Source organism: Macaca fascicularis, chromosome 8 (assembly GCF_037993035.2).
Source record: "Macaca fascicularis isolate 582-1 chromosome 8, T2T-MFA8v1.1".
NCBI lineage: Eukaryota > Metazoa > Chordata > Mammalia > Primates > Cercopithecidae > Macaca > Macaca fascicularis.
Window position 1 is genome coordinate 142,890,876 of NC_088382.1, and position 24,666 is coordinate 142,915,541.

The following is a 24,666-nucleotide window of genomic DNA, read 5'->3' on the forward strand; positions in this document are numbered from 1 at the left end:
GTGTGACTCATAACAAAGGCTATCGAAAGAGAACTGCCGTGATCAGGTGATCAGGGAGGGCTTCTTAGAAGAAGTGACGCTGAAAGGGTCATGGGAACCTGATGAGTAAGGCGTGTGGGCAGGGAAGCAGCGTGTTCAGATGCCCTGGGAAGAGCCAGGAAGAGCCCGTATGGTGTGGCTCCACATCAACAGAACCACTGAGTTAGAAGCCGTAGGGCAGAAGAGGGGCAAAGACACGAAGCTCCTCTGAAATGGCCACGCCTCAATTTGGAGCCAGCAGCTCCTAAGGTGTGACACTGGAGAAGCCACTTAATTGCAGATCCCTGTTTCTTCCCTGTTGCCCAGGGCTGGTGTGAGGCAAGGAAGCAGCAGAATTCTACTCCCAAGGTCCCTCCTGTATAGATGGTGGAAGCCAGAGCCAGAAGGAGCCCAGCCAGGGATCCCCCACCCTGCTCTGCTGTCTCAGCTTCAGGATATAGGGGGCTCACCCTTAAAGGGCCTGGGAGACTCCCTCTCACCCCTCCCAAGCCCCACACTCTCCTCTGCCCTACTCCAGGAGGAAGAAACAAGTCAGGCCCCACTCTGACAGTGGGTCCCATGAGATGCACACAAAAACCACCTAGGAAACTAGGGGGAAAACACCCTGTAATATCTAGACCAACTGAATAAAAATTCCTGGGGGTGGGGCTCAGGCCTCAGAATATTTGTAAAACTTCTCCAGGGGGAACTAAGAGTCTCTGCTTTCCCCCCAAGTCTTTCACACAATTGGTCCAACTAAAGATAGATTTACTGACATACCTCTGGCTTTATCTGCTGGTTAACAATTAACCATGTCCCACTGTTTTAATACACTTTTAATTTTTGGTCCTGGTCCCATATGGTTGGCTGTACCTTCTCTTCCTCTCTAATAAAGGTTAATTATTAAGGATAATTCTGAACACTAATAAAAAAGGATTTCTATTTATAAATGCCAAGAAGGCCCCTTCTGGAAGACTTTAAACCCAAGAACCCGCTCCTGCCCTGGATTAATCAGAGCGTCAGGTGCGGGGACAAGAGGGATTATCTCTGAGGTCTGCCTTCCCAACGTGATGCTGATTGGGGGATCCAACAAGCTTGACCATAATTGCACAAGGGGAAATTGAAAGGCCATGCCCATACAGATCACGGGCTGACAAGGGCCAGGCAGTGTAAACACTCTCAACTAAGGCAGCCTGATGTTCCAAAGAGGATACACGTCTCAGTAGATAGGACCAAAGCCAACTCCCCGGTTCTCAGCTGTGCAACCTTTTTCTCTTTTTTGGAGACAGAGTCTTACTCTGTCACCCAGGCTGGAGTGCAGTGATACGATCTTGGCTCACTGCAACCTCTGCCTCCCAGGTTCAAGGGATTCTCTGGCGTCAGCCTCCCGAGTGGTGGGGATTATAGCCACGTGCCAACACGCCTGGCTAATATTTGTATTTTTAGTGGAGACAGGGTTTCACCATGTTGGCCAGGCTGGTCTCGAACTCCTGACCTCAGGTGGTTCGCCCACTCGGCCTCCCAAAGTGCTGGGATTACAGGCGTGAACCACCGTGCCCTGCCTCAGCTGTGCAACCCTGAGCAAGGCAGTTAATGCCTCCATGCCTCAATATGTTCATCTGGAAAATGCAGCTAACAATACCAACCACACAGAGCTAGCTGTAAGGATTAACCCCAATGTTAAACACGAACGATGAAGCCTAGCCCACAGGAAGTGATCCATCAACGTTACTTCTCTCCCTCTCTTTTTCTCCACAACCTTCTAGGTTTTTCACCACACTATTTGGTCATGTCAAGTCCTCCTCCACTTCAGTCCTGTCCAGGCTGAGCACACCTATGGTAACGCCAGCCTTGCAGGAAGGCTGGGGCAATGGGGAGGTAGCATCTGATGAGTATCCTGTTTCAGTTTAGGAAAAGTCAGATGAAAAAGTCCTAGAGACAGATGGTGGTGATGGCTGCACAACAATGTCTGAATGTCCTTAATGCCACTGAACTATATACTTAAAAGTGGTTAAAGTACTAACTTTTATGTTATGTATCTTCCCACAATTTAAAAAGTGGTTAAGACGATACATTTTATATTTTACCACAACTAAAAAGTATTTAAAAGAGCAAAGCAGCTGAACCCCTCCCCGACACCCAGTTTCCACGCTGTAGAGCTCATAGGGCAAGAGGCTCTCACCCTGCGGGGAAGGAGGCTGCGCCGTCCTGCTGGCCAGGGGCGTCCACGTGGCAGACGGCGAAGTGCTGGGTGATCTCCTGCATGTCCTCGTAGTTGAAGAGGGGATTGTAGCAGGTTTTGTCTGAAGAATAGCAGAGAGGGAGAGACGAGAAAGAACTAAGAGGAGAAAAAAAATTAGGTGTCTCGGTGGCAAAGCTCATTCATTTTGTTTCACTCCTATTCAGAAGAAGGAAGTGAACTTGGAAGAACACAGATGTTCGCTTTTTTGTTTTTTGGTTTTGTCCCCATGCCCACTTTCTTCTGGTGATAAAAAGCAAGAGTAAGTCATGGGGCAAAGGAGTGGGAGCTGGCAGATGAATCTTGCAGTTGGTGCTGGAAGGGGCTCCCAGGATGGCTCCTGCAGCTCCTCCAGTCCGTCAGGGTCAGGATGGCCCTGGCGTGAGATGGGTTTGCCCCCCTGATCCTCTCTTTCCATCTGGGCCCACTATACCCTCCTGTCTGGGGTACTGGCCCAGGACACACATAATTTTCAAACAAGGAGGAGCATGGGAGGTGAGATGTGCCTCCTCCTTTCATGTGGCCCGGATGAGTCTCCTCACTGCTGAAGAGAGTCGGGCTGCTCACCCTACCTCCTGTCCCTTTTCCTTCTGGGCACTCAGCTAGACAGTACTTCCCAGGCTCCCTTGCAATGAGAAGCAGCCATGTGATCTGTTTCTGGCCAATAGCCTGTGACTGTCACCATTTCCTCACCATACCTGCCACCGAGATCCTCTAAGATCCTCTAAGCTTCTCTCTTCTCCCATCTACCTGCCAGAAGCACAGTTTCCAGCAGAAGGCTCTGCAGCCCCAGGGGATGGCAAACCCCCAAGCTAGAAGGAGCCTGGGTCCTTGAATTGCCAAATAGAACATGTCCCACTCAACACCCACTAAACTGTTACGTGAGGGAGAAATAAAACATACATTGTGTTAAGCCACAGAGGGCTTGGCATCTTTTGTTACAGTGGTAAGCCTATGATAGACCAACAATGAGCCTCTCTACATTGGGAGAGGCTGCCATATGCAATTCCAGTTCCTTGTCAGAGTCAATCAAATAAGATAGTGTAACTCAAAATACCTAGCACGGACCTGGTACAAAATGGATGTAAGGGAAACAGACAGGGGAAGAAGTGAGATAAAAGAAGGTGAGAATGAAGTAAAAAGTGGTTTTCAGTGGATTTCCGTAAAATCATCCCCAGCCTCAAGGTATTGATAAGCTTTATAGAAACAAATGAAAATCAGGCAGTCCATCATCAAAAATCAAGCAAGCTTGCAATACTCAAGTTCACAAAAATTACAGGACCAGTGAAACCTATGTGTCTTCTGATTCCTCACGGAAGAATTCACCTCTACTCCATGAAATTTCAGCATTTAGTAGATTCCATTCCATTTGCGTCTATGAAAAACGGGGAACCCACCTCTAAAAACCCTCCTGGTAATCTTGGAATTCACAGTCTAAACATTCATGGCGGTGTTACTCACACAGCCAAAAAGTGAAAATGCCCCAAATACCCATCAACTAAAGAACAGATGGCCGGGCCCAGTGACTCATGCCTATAATCCCAGCACTTTGGGAGGCGGAGGTGGGTGGATCACCTGAGGTCAGGAGTTCGAGGCCAGCCTGGCCAATATGGTGAAATCCCGCCTCTACTAAAAAAACAAAAATTAGCCAGGCGTGGTGGTGGGTGCCTGTAATCCCAGCTACTCGAGAGGCTGAGGCACAAGAATCGCTTGAACCCAGGAGGTGGATTACAGTGAGCCAAGATCGCACCACTGCACTCCAGCCTGGGCAACAGCGCGAGACTCTGTCTCAAAAAAAAAAAAAAAAAGAAAGAAAGAATAAAGTGTGGTAAATTCATACAATGGAATATTATTATTCAATAAAGGAATAAAGGCAGTACAAATACTAATGCATGGCCTGGATAAACCTTGAAAGCATTATGAAAGAAGCCAGTTACAAAAAAATTACATGTTATTTGATTCGATGTATACAAAATTTCAGAACAGGCAAATTCACAGAAAAGGAAAGTCAATGAAGGGTCAGTCATCTGGGGGTGGGGTGACAGATAAAAGTACAGGATTTTTTGGAAGGATGAAAATGTTCCAAAACTGTGCTGATGGTTGCCCAGTTCTGTGAAAAGACTAAAAACCATATGTGTGCATTAATATAGAAGTCACTGTCACAGACAGCAAAGAACTCCCCGTGTTCCCAGCGCCTCTGGGCACACAGACAACTCCATGCCCACATGCAGCGCATTTCTGGCTTTTCCAGGCTGTGGCAAGAGTTCTTCCCAGAACAGCTCCAGGAAGTCCCAGGCAAAAAGAAACCACCGGCTCCCGGCCACCAGCCCTTCTCGGCTGCCTTTTTCCGCCACTCTCTTGGGAACCGGCTGACAGGGAACCAGAGCTCCTCAGAACTTACGGTTCATGCCGATGTCATGGTAGGTGAGGATGACAGGCCGGTTTCCCTTGGGAGTCCCACACAGCGTGACGTGAACGGAGCCATGTAAAGTCTCGATGTCCTGCTCCTGAGGAGACACAGCAGACAGTGGGCTGGTCATGTGGGGTTCGCGGCATCCGTGTGCCTGAAGACACCCAGCCTGTTTCCAACTGTGTTTTGAGGAAGCTCACTTCTCATCTGGCCATAAGATCCCTGGCTTCGGGCAGCAGCTCTCTCTGGCGAGAAGCCACTCCCAGGACCAGGGCTAGGAGGGGACTCCCAGGAAGCAGGGGACAGAGGCCTGGCTCAGACTGTGCTGTTAAATGCACAAAATGCCGGGGACAGGGCCTGCCTGTGACCATCTCTGCACCAGACTGTTTGCTCCGTCTGGAAAACAGGCCACCAAGCCTGGGCTTCCTTGCTTCCTTGCCCCCAGGCCCCACTGACCCCACAGGTTACTGTACCTGTAACTAACATCTGGTGGCTTGGGGTTACCCAGAATTCACTCCCCACTTCCAAGAACAGCCCCCAATTTCCTTCAGGAGCCCACCTAACCCTCACCCTCAGTCCTAAGAGTTCTGTTGACACTGACCCCCCTCCCCACGTTTCACAAGTCAAGGCCAGTTCATGCACTCCACCTCCCAGTTGCAAGGACTGGATCAGGTAAGAACACATAGGTTGGCTCAGGCCAACTAAAGCCAACTGCACTTATTTCTAGTAATTGGGGAACTGGACTGGACTTGATGGAGTAAGGCTGAGAGGGCTGGATCTGCAGCAGCTACATTGTCACCATGAGGCAAGGGCCTGCCTGAAAGTATGGCCAGCCCAGGGACAGAAAAGAGTGAAAGAAGGTTTGGGGATGGCATCCACCACCTGGGATTTTCAGTTACATGGGCCACCAACTTCCAATCCCATGTAAGCCATGTTGAGTTGACCAAAAGATTCTGAATGATAGCACGCCCACTCTCCCTCCTGCCCTTCCTTCTCATTGGGCCAGGTGGTTCTTCTGGTCAAGGCCAACTCTCCAGCTTGGCCAGCGACCCCCAGCCAGCTTACTCCCAGGCATCCCCGTGCCTCTCTGCACCAAACCTTCCTAACAGTTGAAGACCTGCTCATCTTTCTTCCTCTGGAAAACCAAATAAAAAGGCACCTTGCCTTGGTTCCAAGCACCCCAGTTCACTCACGGACCAACCTTTCACCTGCCATGTTCATCTGAACTCCTGCAGAGGGTGGTCGTGAGTCTTTCTCAATTGTCACTTCCACTCGCCCTTCACCCCATGCCTACCCTGGGCTTCCGCCCTCCTCAAGGTCACCCAAAAGGTCCCGAGGACCCCGGTCACTTGTCTCCCTTGAGTGATGTCCACGTCTGCGAGCAGTGACCTCCCCTTTGAAGTGCCCCGCTCAGGGCTCTGCTCCCACAGGGCCGTTGGGAAGCAGGGAGGCAAGGCCATCAGGCTGCTGAGACCATCCAAGTGCCAAGGCAGTGCTGAGCCATGTCCCTCCACGTCCTCACCCTCACAGGAGCCCTGCCAGGGCCAAGTGACCCAGCTGGCTGAGGAAGTAAAGTCAGTGTCCCAGAGTCACATGGGCAGGCAGCACAGAGGCGGGTCCCCCAGACAATCAACCTCCGCGGGGCCTCAGGCTTCTCGGCACTTGGCCCGCCCGCGAGTGGCGCACACTCAGGCCTCACGAGGCCACTCAGCCCAGCACACTGCATTGATTTTCCAAAGAGTAAATGAGGCAGTGAAGTGGAACACAGAACACTCCAGATGCTGCTGAACCTGCTTCCAGAAGCTGGCGGAAATGTGACCTATACAGGTCACTGCCGTGTGGCGGCAGAGGAGAGTCAATGTTCACAAACTCACGCTTGAGAAGAGGCGATGGGACAGATCACCACTCAGGTGCCCTGTGGGGGCAAGTCACCTCCTCCCCAGCTTGAATCTTTAAAACAGGAACAGCCTGGCCCTTCCGCCCTCCTAGGGGTGCTGAAAGTCCAGAGAATGCCGGCTGCTCCATCCGCGAGTGACCCGCTGTGACTCGCGGATGGCAGCCACCCACACGCCATCCACACCAGCGGGTGATCAGATTCCACCTCTGCTACTTCTTCACCCCTGATACTTAAGGCAGTTTGATTTCATCTGAGAAACATTCATTAGGCACCTATTGTATGCCAGGTCCCCTATGTCCCTGCAGGGATGAGTGGGTGACAACTCACAAGCTAGTAGGGGCAGTGGAGACGGTCCCAGGGGGCTGCAGGTCCTCTGGGTCCTCTGAGAAAAGCGGAGAAAGAGGATTTAACCCACTAGGGTGTTGCTGGGAATGGGACCAGGAAAGCCTCCTGAATCCCGTAAGATCAACGATTCTCAACCTGAGGAACAGGTTCAAAAATAAAGAAAAACGGCATCCAATTCCCAGGCTCCCCCGGAGGGTATGGAAGCTCCGTACTGAGTTTCCAACAAGAAATCACCACCTCCCCCTCCCCAGTAGAGGAGTGCAGGGGTTCCCAACACTCACTTGGAGAACCCCGAAGCCAGCCAGCCCCAGGCCACCATCGTGCTTCTGCAGAAAGGAGACAAGCACTCCAGCTCACTCACGGACCAATCTCTCACCTGCCCTGTTCATCTAAACTCCTGCAGAGGGTGGTCCTGACTCTTTCTCAATGGCCACTTCCACTCACCTGCCCTGGGTTTCCGCCCTCCTCAAGGTTACCTAGAAGTTCCTTGTTCCTGAATGGCCAGAGATGCGGCAGTGGTTACCAGGGGAGGGTGGTGACGTATAAAGAATGTACTGTACGGAGCTAGGCCCAGCCCCCTGGGAGCACCTGGGCCCGCCCAGCACAGGGTCATCCTGGCACCTGCATTAGCCCCCAACACCGTAAGTCCCCTGGCACAAAGAGCTCAGCCCCATCTCCCTTCCCCACTCTCTGCCCCTCAGGGCCCAACGCTTCTTTCCTGCACATAACAGGCACTGGAAAAATCCATAGATGAGGGAGCAGTGGCCCAGCTTCCAGTGGGGGCCAGAGATCATCTGCTGGGCCCAGCCTGGCCCTGGAGCCACTATGGGAACAAAGGTCTATTTGTTTGTGGGGGCACATTCTTCATTGTCTCCCCAGCTGGCCCACATGGCTCCCTCTAAAAGACAGGCCAGGGCAGGCGGTGTTCCCACCACCACGGACATCAGAGTTCAAATCCAAGTCCTACCACTCCCCAACCTCTGAGCCTCCAGGTCCTCACCCCTGAGCTGGGAGAGCCGCCTGCACCACAGGCTCCATAGCGGGAGAGGAGTCACCTGCACAGAGCCCAGAGCACAGCACTAGGCGGGAAGGGGACTCCCGGTACGGGCAGCAGAGGGTGCTAATGTGGTGGCAGGTATGGGACACGCCACCCCAGCTGGCATCAAAAATGTCCCTGGCAGCCCCGGGGTTGCAGGTGCGTAGCAGATTTCTGACTCATCTCTTTGAAGGTCTTAAAATATACAGCCATGGAACCAGAACTAAATTGGAGGATCTATCCTTCCAAGTCCAAGAAGGAAAGGCTACCTGGGTCTCATTTGCTGCTCTGTCCACAGACCTCTGCACAGCTGCCTGCTCTCAGTGGGCACCCAGTATCTGATGGATAAGAGGTCTGATCCTGGCACATAATGGTGAATCACTAGGAAGGAACTTTATCTCCTAAGGGCATTGATCCATGCTGGGCTCTTCCCCACTCTGCTCCTGGATTGGCCATGAGATGCTCAGCTCCCTCCTGATAAGACCCCCAGGGTTGGTGAGAGCCTAACAGGGCACCAATGCTTCACTCCAGCTCATGAGGAGTGTCAGGACCCTGGCTGCTGCCTCAACACTGCCCCAAACCTCAGCCTGAGCAGGACTCAAAAAAGACGCTTTCGACATTGCTTGCCTTGGTGGGAAGGACAAAGACCCCGTCTGAGAAAGTGGAAGTGAAGTGGTGGAAGTCACGCAGGGGCAGGGCTGCCTCCCAGGCATAGGTGAGCAGAGGTGAGGGAGAACATTTGCTAAGCGCCTACGAAGACTAAGGCAGGGTATCAGACCTCCATGCCACCGGGAGGCCTATCAATCCCATTTTACAGGTAAAGAAGTTGAGGGGACTCTCCCAAGGTCATAGGCTTGTGGTGGTAGAATCGGGATTTGAACTCTCTCCACTGGGCCCTTGCTCCTTTGTGCCAGGGTCTGCTGGCCCCCATCGGTCCTCCACTCAGTTCCTGGACCCCCGGCACACACAGAAGGAGGAGAAAAAAAGCAAGTGTTGTACCTGTACCCAAGTCCCATCCCCTAAGTCACACACATACACACACACACACACACACACACACACACACCCAACAAACACACCCACCAACAAACGCACGTGCACGCACGCGGTTCTAAGCCAGTCAGAAAGACTGTCTGAGATTGAATGGGAGAATTACAACGCTCACAAACACAGGCCTTTGTCCTATTCAGTCCCAAAGGAATGTTCTGTCCTTCTGTCCCTGCCGGCATAAATCACTCAGTGTTCTGGAGAGAGGAACCCGTCCCGTGTCTTCCACGTTTTCCCAAAGAGAAAGCACAAGGAACCCAGAACATCAGAACTGCAAGGTGCACTGTTCATCCTCTTGCCTGAGAGAGCAAAGGGCCTGTCTCGGGGCTCATCAGGGATCCCCCAACTTCTGGCTGGGACAAGGCTGGCAACACAAACACAACTCCTCCACCATCCAGAGCCCCACACCCAGCTCTTCCACAGCTCAGGACCAGGCCACAGAAGACCCTGCTCACAGGGCCTGATTCAGACAAGACGACGAAAAGGCAAAAACCTGGCTGCACACACTTGCCTCTCACCTGCTCTGGAAGAGTCTAGAAAGCTGCTCTCTCAAATCTAGAGGTGATGGCAGGGATGGGGGCAGTAATAAACTGCCACTGCATCTTACCCCATGCCCGCTCTGAGTTTCTCACACGTGTTTTCTCATTAAATACATGCAACAACCACTGCAGAGATGAGAAAGCTGAGGCTGAGAGAGATTAAGGACTTCATCCAAGGCCACACAGCTGGAATAGTGGGGCAGGATCTGAACCAAGCTTGGATTAGGATGTCTGCATCCAAAGCCTGTACTCTTTATCATCCTGTTTCACATTCTGTGCCGGGCAGAAGAGGGGAAGGACACCTTTCTCTGCCACGTGCACTGTGACTCCCTAAAGGGTGATGCAGCGAGTCAGATTCCCCACACTTATTTGACTGCAGAACACTTGTACCTCCCCAGCGTCTCCAAGGACTGGCCATCCCTGCAGCACAGGCTGTTACACTACCAAACAGAATCAAGAAATAATATCTGCTGCTCCCATCCTCCTAAAACAGGCACCTGCCCCCAAACCGCAGGCATGTGTGTCTTTGTGAGGAAGTGTGCCAGCATTGGAAACACCTCAGCACAGACATCAGACATCACCTCCTTCCTGCTACCCACCATACACACGCCATGCAAACCCTGTTCTCTTCTTTGCAGCACAACCACAATTACAAATATACATGTAACAGCTGCCTCCCCAGCCAGACCGCCAATTCCCAGAGGGAAAGGCTGGCTCTCCAACAGACAGAGTCTGGCCCGGAGGGTGCACTTAGAGATTTACAGTCTACACTGCCTGTATGCTGGCAAGTAGCAAACATGGCACCTACCACTATGGTCTAAACCGCCTGTAAGCTGTCAAGTGGGGAAATAGGACCTAACACTAAGCCTTGAAGATTTCATCTCTTTGGCTGTCAGTCCTGGCTTGGGAGCTTTAAAACTATGGCAGACTCTGTTGGTTGGCATCCCAAACATCTGTTGTTCCCTTCTTTTTGAGGATAGAATTCCAACTGCTGTACTAAGAAGCCAAGTGCCTGATAAAGTGGTCCCCTTCCTTACTCAACTCCCTTGAAACCAAGGACGGTCAGGAGGTTCAGTTCTGGCCAATGAGATGCCAGCAGAAATTCCTGCAGCTTCAAGGAGTTTTTTAAAAAGGATCAAACTTGACCTTTTGATTCTTGTCCTTTCACCCTCCTGCCTGCATTCTACTTGGGACATGGATGAGATGCTCGGGGGTTTGGTGGCCATCCTACCAATCTGAGGACCAAAGCCGCATGCTCAGGTGACAGCAGGAAGCTGTTAAGGACTAACTCCAGCAGGGCTGGGTGACATTCATAGCCCGGGGTGTTAGTTTTTTAGGCTGGTGAGAATAGCAAACATTTCCTTGTTACAGCACTGTTTTTTGAGCAATGTTATATATCCTAATGTTATAACCACCACATGCCCTTGGCCAAGTTATCAGCCTTCTCTGACAATCCCTGCCATCAGTTGTAAGCTGAGGTCAATGACAAGGCCTCCTGTTCCATTGAGATACTCCCAAGACTAAAACCATGGGACGGACCTGATCGTGTTTTGCAAACTGCGGCGTTTCCCTCCACGTCAGCTGTTACGGACAACCGCTCCAGAGTGATTAGTGTGAAGCTGCCAGGGCCAGCCCCGCTGGCTTAAGTCAACTCTCTGGATGATCCGGAGGGGCTCTGGAGGCCAGCTGTGACTGTCTCCCCACTGCCCCCGGTAATCCCCTCCTTCCCAGCAGGCCCTGGCCAGATGCCGACCGTCCTGGGCTCTAAGAGGACGACCGCGTACCCAGGCTCTAAGTCAGTTGGTGGGCTGGGCGACCCCTCCCTCAGTCTGACAAGCCTTGGGGTCCAAGCATGGCCTGACCAGTCAGGGTACCCTCTGGAAGAGCAGGCCAGGAAGCTGACTGTGGCTCATCAGCATAAAGTCAAGGCCCACGGCAGCAAGAAAGGCAAATCATGGGAACAGAGGCTCAAGTGAAAATGTCAGGGGCCTGCCCCCTCCCCACCATCTTTTCATAAAATGATACACTCCTCCCTCTATATTTTCCTGGTTCATCTCCTGTGCCCATGGAGGAGGAGGGGCAGCCACAGCAGTGCCATTCATCTCATCTCAATGATCCATTCCATTAAGTAACAAACACAGGCCAGGTGTGATGGCTCACGCCTGTAACTTTGAGTTTGAGACCAGCGTCTGCAACACAGTGAGACCTCCTTTCTACAAAAAATAAAATTAGCCAGGCATGGTGGCTCATGCCTATACTCCCAGCTACTAGGGAGGCTGATGTGGGAGGATCACTTGAGCACGGGAGGTCACAGTTGCCGTGAGCCGAGATTGCACTACTACACTCCAGCCTGGACAACAAAGGGAGACCCTGTCTTTAAAAAAAAAAAAAAAAAAAAAAAGAGTAAAGAACACATAAAGTACCAGAGATAACTGAGGGAAGTGTGTGTAGCCAGGAGGAACACAATAAAAAGACAGCCACCCACTTACTAAGCAAGTTCAATAAAGCCAGCTTTGTCTCCTGTGCTATATCATGACAGTCATTGAACAGATAGTCTCCGGGGCCGAAGTATAGGTGCCCAACAAGATAACAGAGTTAAGATTCAAGATAGATAGGTCCTTGGGCTTCCAAAGCCATGACTCCCCTGCAAGTAACACACAATGGAAGACCTTCCAGAGGTCAAGCTGGGCCTGTCACTTCTCACTTCATTCCCCAGGCTTCTTTCATGTTGACATAAGGTCAAGAGAATTAAACAAAGTTACACGGAGTCAGGGAACAGGCTGCTATGGGCAGAGGGTGTCAGCCTGGGAACGCATGCAACTGGAACCCACACTGAAGACCTCAGTTCTCCAAGGAAACAAGAATTAGGAAGAGCGTCTTTGTTTGGATTAGGGTGAAGAGATGGAGCAGACCCCGTCATCCACGGAGCAGGGGAGGGCGACAAAGACCTGTGAGCTGAGCTGGCTGCTGTGTGCATTCAGTATCTGCAGTGCACTCAGGGACAGCAATGCTCCCCACTGTTTCACAGATTAGGAAACTAAGCCCCAGGGAGGTCAAGCAAGTGGCCAAGGACACGTGAGTAGCAAATGACAGGGCTGGGTCTGCACTCGCTTCTGCTCACTGCACCCTTTCTGGGACGCCAAGAGATGAGTGAGGTCAGCCTGGCAGAGCCTAGCCTGGACAAACCTCAGAGGCCCTGGTATGAGCCCTACCTCTCCTGTTCTATTGGAGGGTGCTCCTAGGAAACCCACAGCAGAACTGCAGAAGCAGCACACTGTGTTTATTTTCCAAAGCCTCATTTTGCGCTGATCCAGATGAGTGTTCCTGCCATCTGTCACTCGAAGGGTTTGCTCTAAGTCCCAAGGGCTTTCCTAGGAAGTAGGGCTGGGGGAGGGCGAGGTTGGGAAATGGCGAGTTGAGGATTTCCAGGCTTCTGTCTGAGTTCTGCCCACCTTCAGTCATGGGGCATGAAAACAAGAAGCAACTGTGTGGAAAGAGAGAAATTAGCAAAAGGTCACCATTTCCATTTTCCCTGTGAGCTGGTCTGCTTCCAAAAAGAGGAGGGAAAACAGCCCCCGTGAATGGGATCGTACATCCCCAAGACCAGCTCAGCTCTGCCGAACAGGAGGCCCTGCAGCAGAACGGGAGCCAGACCTCCGGAGCCCCCGCCCAGCCCTGGTACTGCCCCAGCCCCTCCACCACTCCACACCGAGGCCCCGCGGGTAACATCAGCTCACTTCTCAGGGAGCCCTGGTGAGCACACAAACACAGATTCCCATGGAAACCAAATCAAATCTAACCGTCTGAATAACTCCAGATCCAGGTGGAGGGAATTAGAAGCAGCAAATCCAACAGAAAAAGCAATTTGAAGCCACAGAAAGTCACCTGGCCCACGAGATACAATTTATGGGTGATGAAGTCAACGCTGCTGTCCCTTCCTCAAAACTCGTTAAATTCACTTTGGCTCCAGACGTGCGGACTGAATCCGCTTTCGCCATCTATCTCATCGTGGCGTGACACTGAGCAAATCCCTTCAGATTTTCTGGGCCTTGTATCTTCAATATAAAACAAGGATGGCAAGGATACCTCCCTCAACACGGTTTCATGAGGATCACATGAGCAGATGCAGGAAAAGAGCCCAGCATGGTTTCTGACATACAGCAGAGCTCAAGAGAGGCCCGCCAGTACAACTTCCATGACTATAGCATTTTTCGGAAGCAGATGGATCTAAATCTAGGAGTATCTCAACAGTACCCTCTGGCAAGTTCCCTAACATCTTCAAATGGGTCTCTCATCTGCAAAAGAGGCCAATACCCCTCACCTTGGCAGGGAAGCCCTGAGACAATGAGTATGCAAATATTCATTCTTCCTCCTCTTCTCTCCCTCAGGTGGCCTTCCACAAAGCTCCCATTCTGGAGCAAAAGTCTTAGACTCTAGAATTATAGCCAAAGAAAAGAAGCTGGAACCCAAAACACTCCCACCCTCCCTACTCCTCAAATTTGCAAACACAATTGCCTAAAACCTGATGCCGGAGGCCTCTCAGCAGAGCCAGATCAGACCGTGTCCTTCCTGCAACCCCGACACCTAGGCCAGCAGCCCGCCCACCCCGTGCTCTGAGGGTTCCAGAATCTTCCCAGGAACGGGAGCCAGGCGGGGGCCTGACAGCGCTGGCAGAACCTCACACGCAAATCACCAATCACTTTGCCCGAACATCACCCAGGACAAAACACAGAGATCACCTAAAGGTGATGCCAGTGACGGAGAGATAAGGCCTGATGCCATCTGCTCTGGCAGGCGAGCTGTCTCCTGAGACAGGCCACCCAGCAGCTCAACACAGACTCCACCAGCAGCTCCTCAGTGCCAAGCTCTGGGCTCAGTGTGTGTGTTTTGATTCATTTCAAAAACAAACAAACAAAAAGCCTAAATTATTGACTACATTGGGAAAGGAAGTAGGAATCTGCCTTAGTCAAAGTGCGGAAGCAGTAATTCTTTTTCAAGGAATAACATCGACTGCTTTCAGATACACAAAACAAAGCCACTCAAGACTCCTTAGACTGAGCCAAGGGGAAGCTATGCCCGGGGGAAGAACTGCCCAGGAGGGAGCCCTATTTTAACAAGCAGGTAAGAAACCAACTAAATGAATAGATAAAATCCATTTGCCATTAAGGCACATCAACTCTTGAGTCCTACAACAAATCTTCCTCAGTAGGCTAAACATAAGCCCAATGAAGTGTTGTTTAGATTATCTGCTTGGCTAGATCTTTTGACAAGCAGCCGTGGCAAAGGTGAACCAGAATCTAGTCCAAAATGGCTTGATTAGCCTTTGCAGGAACAGGGCTGTACTCAAGCAACACGGTTGAGAGAACTGTCTGCATCAGACAGCCCTGGGCTCAATGTGGCCCACTTCACAGCTGCCGCCCCTGGGAAAGTCTCAGTTTCCTTATCTGTAAAGGATGATGGTACAGGTCCCCAAAGGTTCAGCAAGAGAGCGTGGGAGGCCTTCAGTGCTGGCCTGGCTCATCAGAGGACACCGAAGTGCATGGCGGGCAGGTGCTGTCCTGTCACTTTGCTGGAGCTCCTGTGTGAATCTGAGGTCAGAGCATGCTGGCCAGTCCCCGGGCTGATAAGCCCTGTAGGTCCCCTTGACCAAAGCTCTGTCCTTCTCAGTTCCTAGCCCTGTAACCCATCGTGCCCCAGAGAGCTTCCGTCGTCATACTGCACCGCATCTTCTGAAGGAAATTCTACAGCAACCCGACACCCAAGATTTTGGAGACTGCTGAAAATCTGGGGGATGCTTTCATCAATCTCATGAGTCCCTAACACCTTCAAATCTAAGAAGCCAAATCTAAATGAATACGGTTTTATACAAAGATTTTCTTTTGGTAACAACCTTGAAAAAGTGTCATTCAACACTCAGATTTCAGCTCAAATATTGTGACTTACTGGGAACACTGAGTCTGTTAACAGCTTACAGGAATAACACATTTTTGCCCTTGGAAATTTCAGAATCCAGATCAGAAAGGCCTTTGCTCCGCCTGGAATGATCTATCCCCAGTCTTCTCTTTGTCACGTGACTGGCTCCATCTATCTTTTAGGTTCAGAGCAATGTCATGACTTAAAAAAGCCTCAACCTAAGACAGCACCCCAGCCATGCCCTCTCCCATCACCTGGCTCCGTATCACCCTTCACTATTCTCTTCAAAGCACCTACAGAAGCTGGAATTCTCACATATGCTTGTTTGTATGTTTGTTTGCCTCTTTCTTCTAAGGAATCTGGATTGGTTTCAAATATGCGCCCTGGAAGCACATAGCTTGAGGTCCCCTTTCCAGCTCTGCGATCTCAGGCAAGTTCCCTAACCTCTCTGTGCTTCAGGTCCTCTCTCTCCATAGGATGGGAACAGGATCGCTGTAAGCACCCATGGGGCACATTTGGCATGCTGCCAGGCACGCATTCTGTGCTCAGCTGTACTGAGCTATTATTCCAGAATGTAGGTTCCTGAAAACACGGGTCACTGCCTGTCATGCTCATCACTGCATCCCCAGCACCTAAACTAAGGCCAGGCACAAAGTGGGCATTTGTTAAAGAAACAAAGGAAGGCACAACAGGGAAAAACGCCCCAACCTCATAGGACAGCTCGGGGGATTAACTCAGAGGGCTCAGCCCAGGCTGGTGCAGGATGCTGGGAGACCTCATCCTGACCTCTGCTCTGTCCTTCCAAAGGCTCCTCTGTGTGGTCTCCACTTTAATGATGTCCTAAGGGGCAGCTCCTTAACGGACCCCAGCCTGAGCCACATAGGTTGACCTTCCCTGAGAGTAGGGGCGAGAGCTCCTATTCTCTGTTCTCTCAGTTGCCTGTGTCCTGAGATGGGAGAATGCAAAAGTGTTTTTGCAGACTTTCCAGAGAAACACAAATGTGAGGAATTATCTTCACAGGGAACAGATAAACTATGCTTTCTAGGTTTCTCAGAATTGACAACCAAGATTTTAAAATCCAAAATAACCATATGATCCAGTGATAGGGTTTGGCTGTGTCCCCACCCAAATCTTATCCTGAATCGTAGCTCCCATAATCCCCACGTCATGGGAGGCAACCAATGGGAGGTAATTGAATCATGGGGGCAGGTTTTGCCTGTGCTGTTCTCGTGATAGTGAACGAGTCTCAAGAGATCTCATGGTTTTATAATGGGCAGTTCCCCTGCACAAATGCTCTTGCCTGCCACCATGTAAGACACGCCTTTGCTCCTCCTTCACCTTCCACCATGAATGCGAGGCCTCCCCAGTCATGTGAAACCTCTTTTTCTCTATAAATTACCCAGTTTCTGATATGTCCTTATATCAGCTTGAGAACGGACTAAAACCTCCAGCAATTCCACTTATGGGTATATGCCCCCCAAAACTGAAAGCAGGATCTCAAAGAGATATCTGTACGTGCATGTTCACAGCAGGCTATTATTCACAATAGCCCAAAGTGCCCAAAGTGTCCACCAACGGACAAATGGATAAGCAAAATGTGGGTCATACATACAATAGAATATGATTCAGCCTTAAAAAGGAAGGAAATGCTCACACCTGCTACAACAGGGATGAACCGTGAGGACATGATGCTAACCTATATCAGCTAGACACTGGCAAAGAACAAATCAATGCAAACGAATACAGTTTTCTAATAATAATATAGTATATGATTGCACTTATATGAGGTACTTAGAATAATCAAAATCACAGAGACAGAAGATTGAAGGGTGACTGCCTGAAGCTAGAATGAGGAGTTGTTTAATGGGACAGAGTTTCAGCTCTGCAAGTTTTAAAGTTCTGGGGGTGTGGTGGCTCAAGCCTGTAATTCCAGCACTTTGGGAGGCTGAGGCAGGCAGATCACATGAGGTCCAGAGTTCGAGAACAGACTGGCCAACATGGAAAAACCCATCTCTACTAAAAATACAAAAATTAGCCCAGTGTGGTGGCGGCCACCTGTAATCCCAGCCACTCAGAAGACTGAGGCATGAGAATTGCTTGAACCCAGGAGGCAAAGGTTGCAGTGAGCCAAGATCGCACCACTACACTCTAGTCTGGATGACAGAGCAAGACTCTGTGTAAACAAAAAGAAAAATACATAAAGTTCTGAAGATGGATGATAGTGACAGTTGCACAGTAATATGAACATACTTAATATTACTGAACTGTACATTTAAAAGTAGTTAAGACGGTAAATTGGACGTTATGTGTATTTTTCCATAACAACAAAAATAATTAGGGAAAACACCCCATGATAGTTAGTGGATAGGGTATGTGATGCTTGGCCCAGCACTGATGCGGGAAGCACCACAACACTGGCCCTTGTTAGTGTCCTCTCTCCAATGCCACTTAACAAGGCTGAAGCGCTGTCTCCATTTCACAGATGGGGAAATGGAGGTGAAGCAACTTGTGCTAGGTCAATCACCAGGAAAGGGCATCCATGGGGCTTGCGGTTCACTCTTCCTGGCTCTGGAATGGGGCTTTCACCTGAGGAGGATGGACAATCACATCCCCACTGCAGGAAGATACAACCTCAGTGCCAGCAAGCCGCTGCCCTGGGGAACACAAGGAGCTGACATTTCAGCCACGGGGAAGGTTGGCAAGGGCAGCTTCGATCAGGCTGAGGGAGGCTGATGTGGCCCGGCCCATCCCTGAATGAGCAGATGTCCCCTGGGACTAACTTCCAGCAGTTCTCAGCTCAGAGAACCAAACAACCAAGGCCATGGTGCTGGTGCTGCAGCCACCGCATCTGTTGCAGCTCTGACTGCCCTGGGCGCATTTTTCCCCATTCTCAAGAGGGTGAAAAAGAGGATCCGCTACCATAACTCTTAGCTGCCCCACCATGCCACCCTGAAGGAGTGACTTCTCCTTTTCTCTGTCCCTCAGGTTCCCTAGCTATAAAATGAAGGCTTGGACTTGATAAACCTCAAGACAGTGCATTCACCTCCCACCCTCCTGGAACACCTTCGCATGCCCAGCGTCCTGCAACACAGAGAGGAACGGGATGGAGCTCCGGCCAGGGCGTGGGAGAAGCCTGGACCTCAGCACACGAGTGGCGCAGGAAGAACATGGGCTTCCTTCCTGGTCAGGCAGACCTGAGTGTGGCTCCCGGTCCCTCCACTCTGGTCTCAGTCTACCCATCTGAAAAATAAGGCTAATGGTGCCTCTCATGTTACCATGAGATATTGAGGCATTACATGAGATATTAGCTGGGAAGCTCTCAGCACAGTGCCTGGCGGGTAGGAAGCCCTCACCAACATCACTAAAACCTACACAAGCAGCAAGGGAAGCTCTCAGGGCTGGAAGAGGCGAGGCCCAGAGTCTGGCACCACTTCCCCAATCACTGCTGAGTGACCTCAGGCAAGTCAGCTCCCAATGCTGTTTCTCTTCTTCTTCTTCTTCTATTTTTTTTTTTTTTTTTTTTTGAGATGGAGTTTCACTCTTGTTCCCCAGGCTGGAGTGCAGTGGCGCAATCTCGGCTCACTGCAACCTCTGCCTCCCAGGTTCAAGGGATTCTCCTGCCTCAGCCTCCCAAGTAGCTGGGATTATAGGCACTTACCACCACGCCTGGCTAATTTTTGTATTTTTAGTAGAGACAGGGTTTCTCCATGTTGGCCAGGCTGGCCTCGAGCTCCTGACCTCAGGTGATCTGCCTGCTTTGGCCTCCCAAAGTGCTGGGATTACAGGTGTGAGCCACTGTACCTGGCCCTTTCTTCTTCTTCAACACTGAGGTCAGGGTGGATCTCCAGGAACAGCCTGACACAACCAGGATGAGGAGAAAATACACACCTTGGGGGCAGTATCGAAAGCCTGGATGATCTACTAGCCAACGCTTCCAGCCCCCTCCCCTCCTTTCCCTTCCTTCCAAAGACAGTGCAAGATTCCTCACCTCGGGATGGATGGGGGCGCATTCATGAAATAAGAGATTCAAGAGGAAAAGTGGAGTTGTTTTGAGGTACGGAGGTAGAACAGAGGAGTGAGATGCAGAGCACAGAATGGGTCCCAAACTGGGGACACCTGTGCAACACACAGGTAGATGTTCAGGTGAGCACATCTCAGCCGCCTTTGGCTGGTCCAGGAGCGCGCCTGTCCTTCTTCAGGGAGACCACAAGCTCGCCATATGCTCAGGCTTTCTGCCCCGCCCTCTAGAGCCCAGCACAGCACCGGACCCACCCGACGAGTCTAGGACTTAGAGTTCCTCAAGTTCTGACCCAGCCCTCAGCTGAGAGAGCCCAGTCTGTTCTCCTGAGAGCCTGTTCTTGGACACAGCTGAGCTGCACCCCCTGGCACGCCCTGCAATCCTGAGTGGGGATGGAGATGCTTCAGTTCTGGGCCAGTAAACCACAGAGAAGGCTGGTTTCAGTTTCCCAAGCAGAGCCAAGAACATCGAGCTTTTGCTTCTGTTCCCTCCCCTCACAGGGTCCCAAGCCAGCCCGGCGTCACACCATTCTCCCCACACACGTCCCACCGTTCTGGCCAATTCTTTGGGGCTGAAACAGGAGGGGTCTTCTGCTTCCGTGGGAAGTGACTGGTTTCTGCTTCTCTGGCCAGCACTCAAGTCAGCTTCTGTCTGGGAGCAGCAGCTGAGGGTGAGGACCTAGCTGAGACCACGGCCTTCTCTCCCCTTGCCCGCAACGTTTGCGGAATGATCTACTTAAACCAATGGAAAGAAAGAGGAAAAAGAGAAGATGGGATGAGGAAGGGGAAGGAAAGCCACATCCTCTACTTGCCTGGACATCAAACTCTTGTAGGAGGCTGGTGATGGTCTGTGGAAAGATAAAAAAGATTGTCAATTTCATCTGTGTCCTCTGTAAGAGAAACAATGTTGGGACGTATGGGCCTTTCTACGCCCTGAATCTGTTAACTATGCTCCCTCCTTTGTGGGGTCTCCCTAATTCCTCACAAAGGCAGGCTTTCCTTTCCCTTTTTTTTTTTTTTTTTTTTTTTGCTTTTTGAGACTGAGTCTCGCTCTGTCGCCCAGGCTGGAGTGCAGTGGTGCGATCTCGGCTCACTGCAAGCTCTGCCTCCCGTGTTCACGCCATTCTCCTGCCTCAGCCTCCCGAGTAGCTGGAACTACAGGCGCCCGCCACCACACCTAGCTTTTTTTTTTTTTTTTTTTGTATTTTTAATACAGACGGGGTTTCACCATGTTAGCCAGGATGGTCTCGACCTCCTGACCTCATGATCCACCTGCCTCCGCCTCCCAAAGTGCTGGGATTACAGGCATGAGCCACTGCGCCCAGCCCAGACTTTCCTTTTCATCGCAAAATAGAAGTCCAGCAGAAAAGCAGACACATTAACTGGATTCCTTTCTGACAACAGCCTTGACAGATAAAAATCTGAAGGTCTAAGCTGATGACAAGCTTGAGAGATACAGAAATTTGATATCTGACTATTAATTGGTCTCCCTGACTCCACCCGTGTGCTATACTTTTAAAACTCAAACCTGACCACATCATGGTCCTCCTTACATTTTTTCTATGGCTGCTGTCATCTGGACCTGGATCAAATTTCAATCTCTTGTGAGTAGAAACAGGCAGTGGAGACCTCTAAGCATTTCCCTCAACCTAAAAATTCTGAGTTTCAGGCTGGGTGCGGTGGCTCATACCTGTAATCTCAGCACTTTGGGAGGCCGAGGCGGGCGGATCACCTGAGGTCGGGAGCTCGAGACCAGCTTGACCAACATGGAGAAATCCTATCTCTACTAAAAATACAAAATTAGCCAGGCATGGTGGCACATGTCTGTAATCCCAGCTACTTGGGAGAATGAGGCAGGATTCCTTGAACCCAGGAGGCAGAGGTTGCAGTGAGCCTAGATCACACCATTGCACTCTAGCCTGGGCAACAAGAGCGAAACTCCATCTCTCAAAAAAAAAAAAAAAAATCTGAGTTTCAGCCCAAATTCTATCTTTTACCAGAGTTGTCCATGGCAGGACAGGCCCAGGAAGACAGAGAAAAGTCCCATGTCCCCTCTGGCCTGGTGAAAGTGTGACTTGGAGGACCAACTGGAGTCTTGGTTGGCCAACGTTCCTAACAGATGTTGCTGGCATGTTTTCCTCCTCCTGACACAGAGACGGAGTCCCAACACTCTGTGAAAACTGAGCCCCAGCCTCACCGACCACAACCCTCCAGAAAAGAAGACAGCTCAGCAGAGGAAAATGCAAAAGTGATGAGGGGAACAGGATGATGGAATGGAGCCCCCACTAGACGGCACGGATTGGAAGACTAGATGACAACACAGGCCCTTATGCTGGGGATTCAAATAGCTCCACATTCCCTGGGCTGTGGGCAAGAACATCAGGGACTCTGGGTAAATTCAAGTGGAAGCAAACGTGGCTGGCACCTATACCATTGCCCTGTGTGTTATATGTGCACGTGTGTGTGTACTGGTGGGAAAGAATGGAGAAAGCCATTCTGTACAACAAGCACCAAACTTCAAAATGTCAGCAGAGTGCAGTGGCAATCCAGATTGTGGACAGACACAAGGAAGAACTTCCCAATACTTCAGTCTAACTCTAAACACTTTGCTGAGTCAATCTAAGGAAGCGAAAGGAATTTATTTCCATCTAAACCTTGAAAGAAAGGGTAAATATTCACTGAGAGATGCACTGGCATGTAACCCTGAGTGGCTAAGCCCTTAGAGACATGTTTCATACATAAAATGTTGTAAGGATTCCAGTAGGCTGCCTGAAATAAATAAAAAATATTGTTTTAAATGCATTCACCCTTGGACCCAACGATGCCACTTCTGAGAACTTTTTTCTAGGGCTGTATCTGCACATGTATGGAATGACACACATGAAAGATACAAGGGTGCGAATTTCCTGCAGCGCTGTTTGTAATAGCAAAAGGCTGGAAAGACATAGGTGTTCACATACTGGGCACTGGGCAAATACATGAGGTAGAATACCGTTTACCTAAAAAGAGAAAAGCAAGTGGATTGTGGACTGATGTTGAAAAGAGCTCCCAGAAATGTTAAGTGAATAAAGGAAAGTGTGGGCTACTATTTTCACAGGGCTTTTTTAAAAGGTAGAAATAAGAATACGGTGATACGTATTTGTTCTACCTAGAAGTTTTTGTTTGATTGTTTCAGAAGACTATGTCACAGACCCAGAGTTAAGAGGACATGGATTCAGAACCTGCATAGTATACAGTAGCGGTTGGCACACTGCAATCTGCCTCACCAAATGTTTTCAATTTGTACTGGAACACAGCAAGTACATTCACTAACATACTGTCTATGGCTGCTTTCTTGCTATAATGGCAAAGTTGACTGGTTGCAACAGAGATCATGTGGCCTTCAGTGTCTAAGATATTTACTATCTGACCCTTTGCAGAAAAGATTTGCACACCCCTAGGGTGGAATGATAAGCAAGTATTCTGTCGCTTCCCCAGGCTTGGTTCCGAATTCTAGTTGTACCAGCTATCTGAATGAACTTGGCCAATCCCCTTCCTGTCTAGGATCAGTTTTTTGTGTTGTTTTTTTTTTTAATCAGCAAAAGGTGAAAAGAGATAGTTGCCTCACACATTTTTAAAGAAAAGTCTATGAAATTATGAACCTAAAACAAATCAGTCACATGTAGAGTCATAAGGAAATTAAATGAACAGTCTTTTCACTAACGTCAGCTGGCCTGGGTTTGATACCATGTCCCACACTTTGTAACTATGCAAAGCAGACAAATTAACCTCCCTAAGACTCAACTTCCTCCTCTACAAAATGAGTACAATCACAGAACCTGGGACCTGCATGAACCAAAGCTGAAATACGGTTGGCAGAGAAGCAGGCATGCAGGATGTGGTTAGTGAATGGTAATTATCATTTTTAAAAGCATTTAGTTGGCTTTAGACTAACTTCACTTTTGGACCAAAGCTTCCACATTTTTAAAAAGACATATCATCAGAGGTAGTTATGAGGCTCAGTGAGAATTGGGATGTGAACATGTTTTGAAGCTATAATGTCAACTGTGCAAATGTAAAGGTTCATTCATCATCAGAACAATCAGCCCAGGATGGGCCCTGCCAGCCCAGCCTATAGGACAGGGGCCTCTGTTTCCAACAGGAAGGGCTCTGTTGACAGAAGAGGTTTGCCCAAAAAGATAATAATAGCAAGTGAAAAAGCGACTACGCATTGCCCATCTCCTCTATTGCAAAGTTCTAACTGCCCCCTATGAATTAGGTCACTCCATCCTCACTTGGCCCCAAGAGGTAAGTCCTAATGTCACCATTTTACAGATGAAGAACTAGAACATGAAGAGACTGAGAGGTTTGCAAGTAGACACCAAGCTGCAAAGTGTCACAGCTGGGATTTAAGCCCAGACGGTGTGGCCCCAGGGTATGCAGCTTTAATCAGAGCTGAGGCAGGCAGTCCTCATGGGCAACTGGGCCCCATGTTGCATGTTCTATAACCCCAGAATGTTAGAGACGGGAAAGCTGAGAGAACCTCTGGTTCGATGTCCTCACATTACAAATGACAGCAGAAAGGCCCAGAGAAGTGGGCAAGGGGCCCAGCCCCCAATCCTATGGGACTTGAACCAGAGCCTCTCACAACTGTGCATTTCAAGGAAGCAGTGGACACATGTGTTATGTGTGTATGCATGTGTGTGTATGCTGTGTACATGTGTGTGCAGCATGTTTGTATGTTGCATACATGTGTATTTCTGCAGTGTTTGCATGCCCATAAGTGCGAGTCTGAGCTCCGGTGTGCCTGTGTGTGTCTATGTGCACATGTGCCTGTGATGGGGCAGCCAGGAAGATCTCCACTCACCTCTCCTTTCTCCACCAAAGGCTTCACCTCAGCGAGGTCTACGTCCTGCATCTCCCGAGACATGTCCCTGCTGTCACCTGCCTGCAAAGAGACAAAGGCCAAAAGGTCAACACTTCCTGCAGAGAGGTTTCCTGAAGGAAGCAAATCCAAGACCAATGGCGAGAAGGCCAGGCCTGTGCTCGGCCCAGCAGCTCCACCTCCCTTGTGATGCACTGCAGGGGATGAGGAGGCCCCTTGTACACACGGCCCATGGACCCAACTCAGTCTTTCCAACTGGGCCTAGGGCAGTGGATTTCCTGGGAGAGGATACTGAGGCTCACAGACACTACCCTCCCAAAGAAATGGATGGATCAGGCTCA

The 24,666-nt window shown here is 50.2% G+C and overlaps 1 protein-coding gene across 4 annotated transcripts in view; it reads right to left on the minus strand.

Annotated features, from left to right (window-relative positions):
• Positions 1-24,666, minus strand: part of NDRG1 (N-myc downstream regulated 1) — a 61,038-nt gene that overhangs the window by 23,432 nt on the left and 12,940 nt on the right. For 2 of the 4 annotated variants that reach the window (XM_005564119.3, XM_045398733.2), the window contains exons 2-5: positions 24,308-24,388; positions 20,274-20,309; positions 4,659-4,764; positions 2,201-2,321 (exon numbers count right to left, since the gene is read on the minus strand). In XM_005564119.3, the coding sequence (XP_005564176.1) occupies positions 2,201-2,321; positions 4,659-4,764; positions 20,274-20,309; positions 24,308-24,370 (326 nt within the window). In that variant the 5' untranslated portion in view covers positions 24,371-24,388. The remainder of the gene's footprint in view (positions 1-2,200; positions 2,322-4,658; positions 4,765-20,273; positions 20,310-24,307; positions 24,389-24,666) is intronic. The other 2 variants (XM_005564120.4, XM_065519653.1) reach the window with 1 other exon arrangement.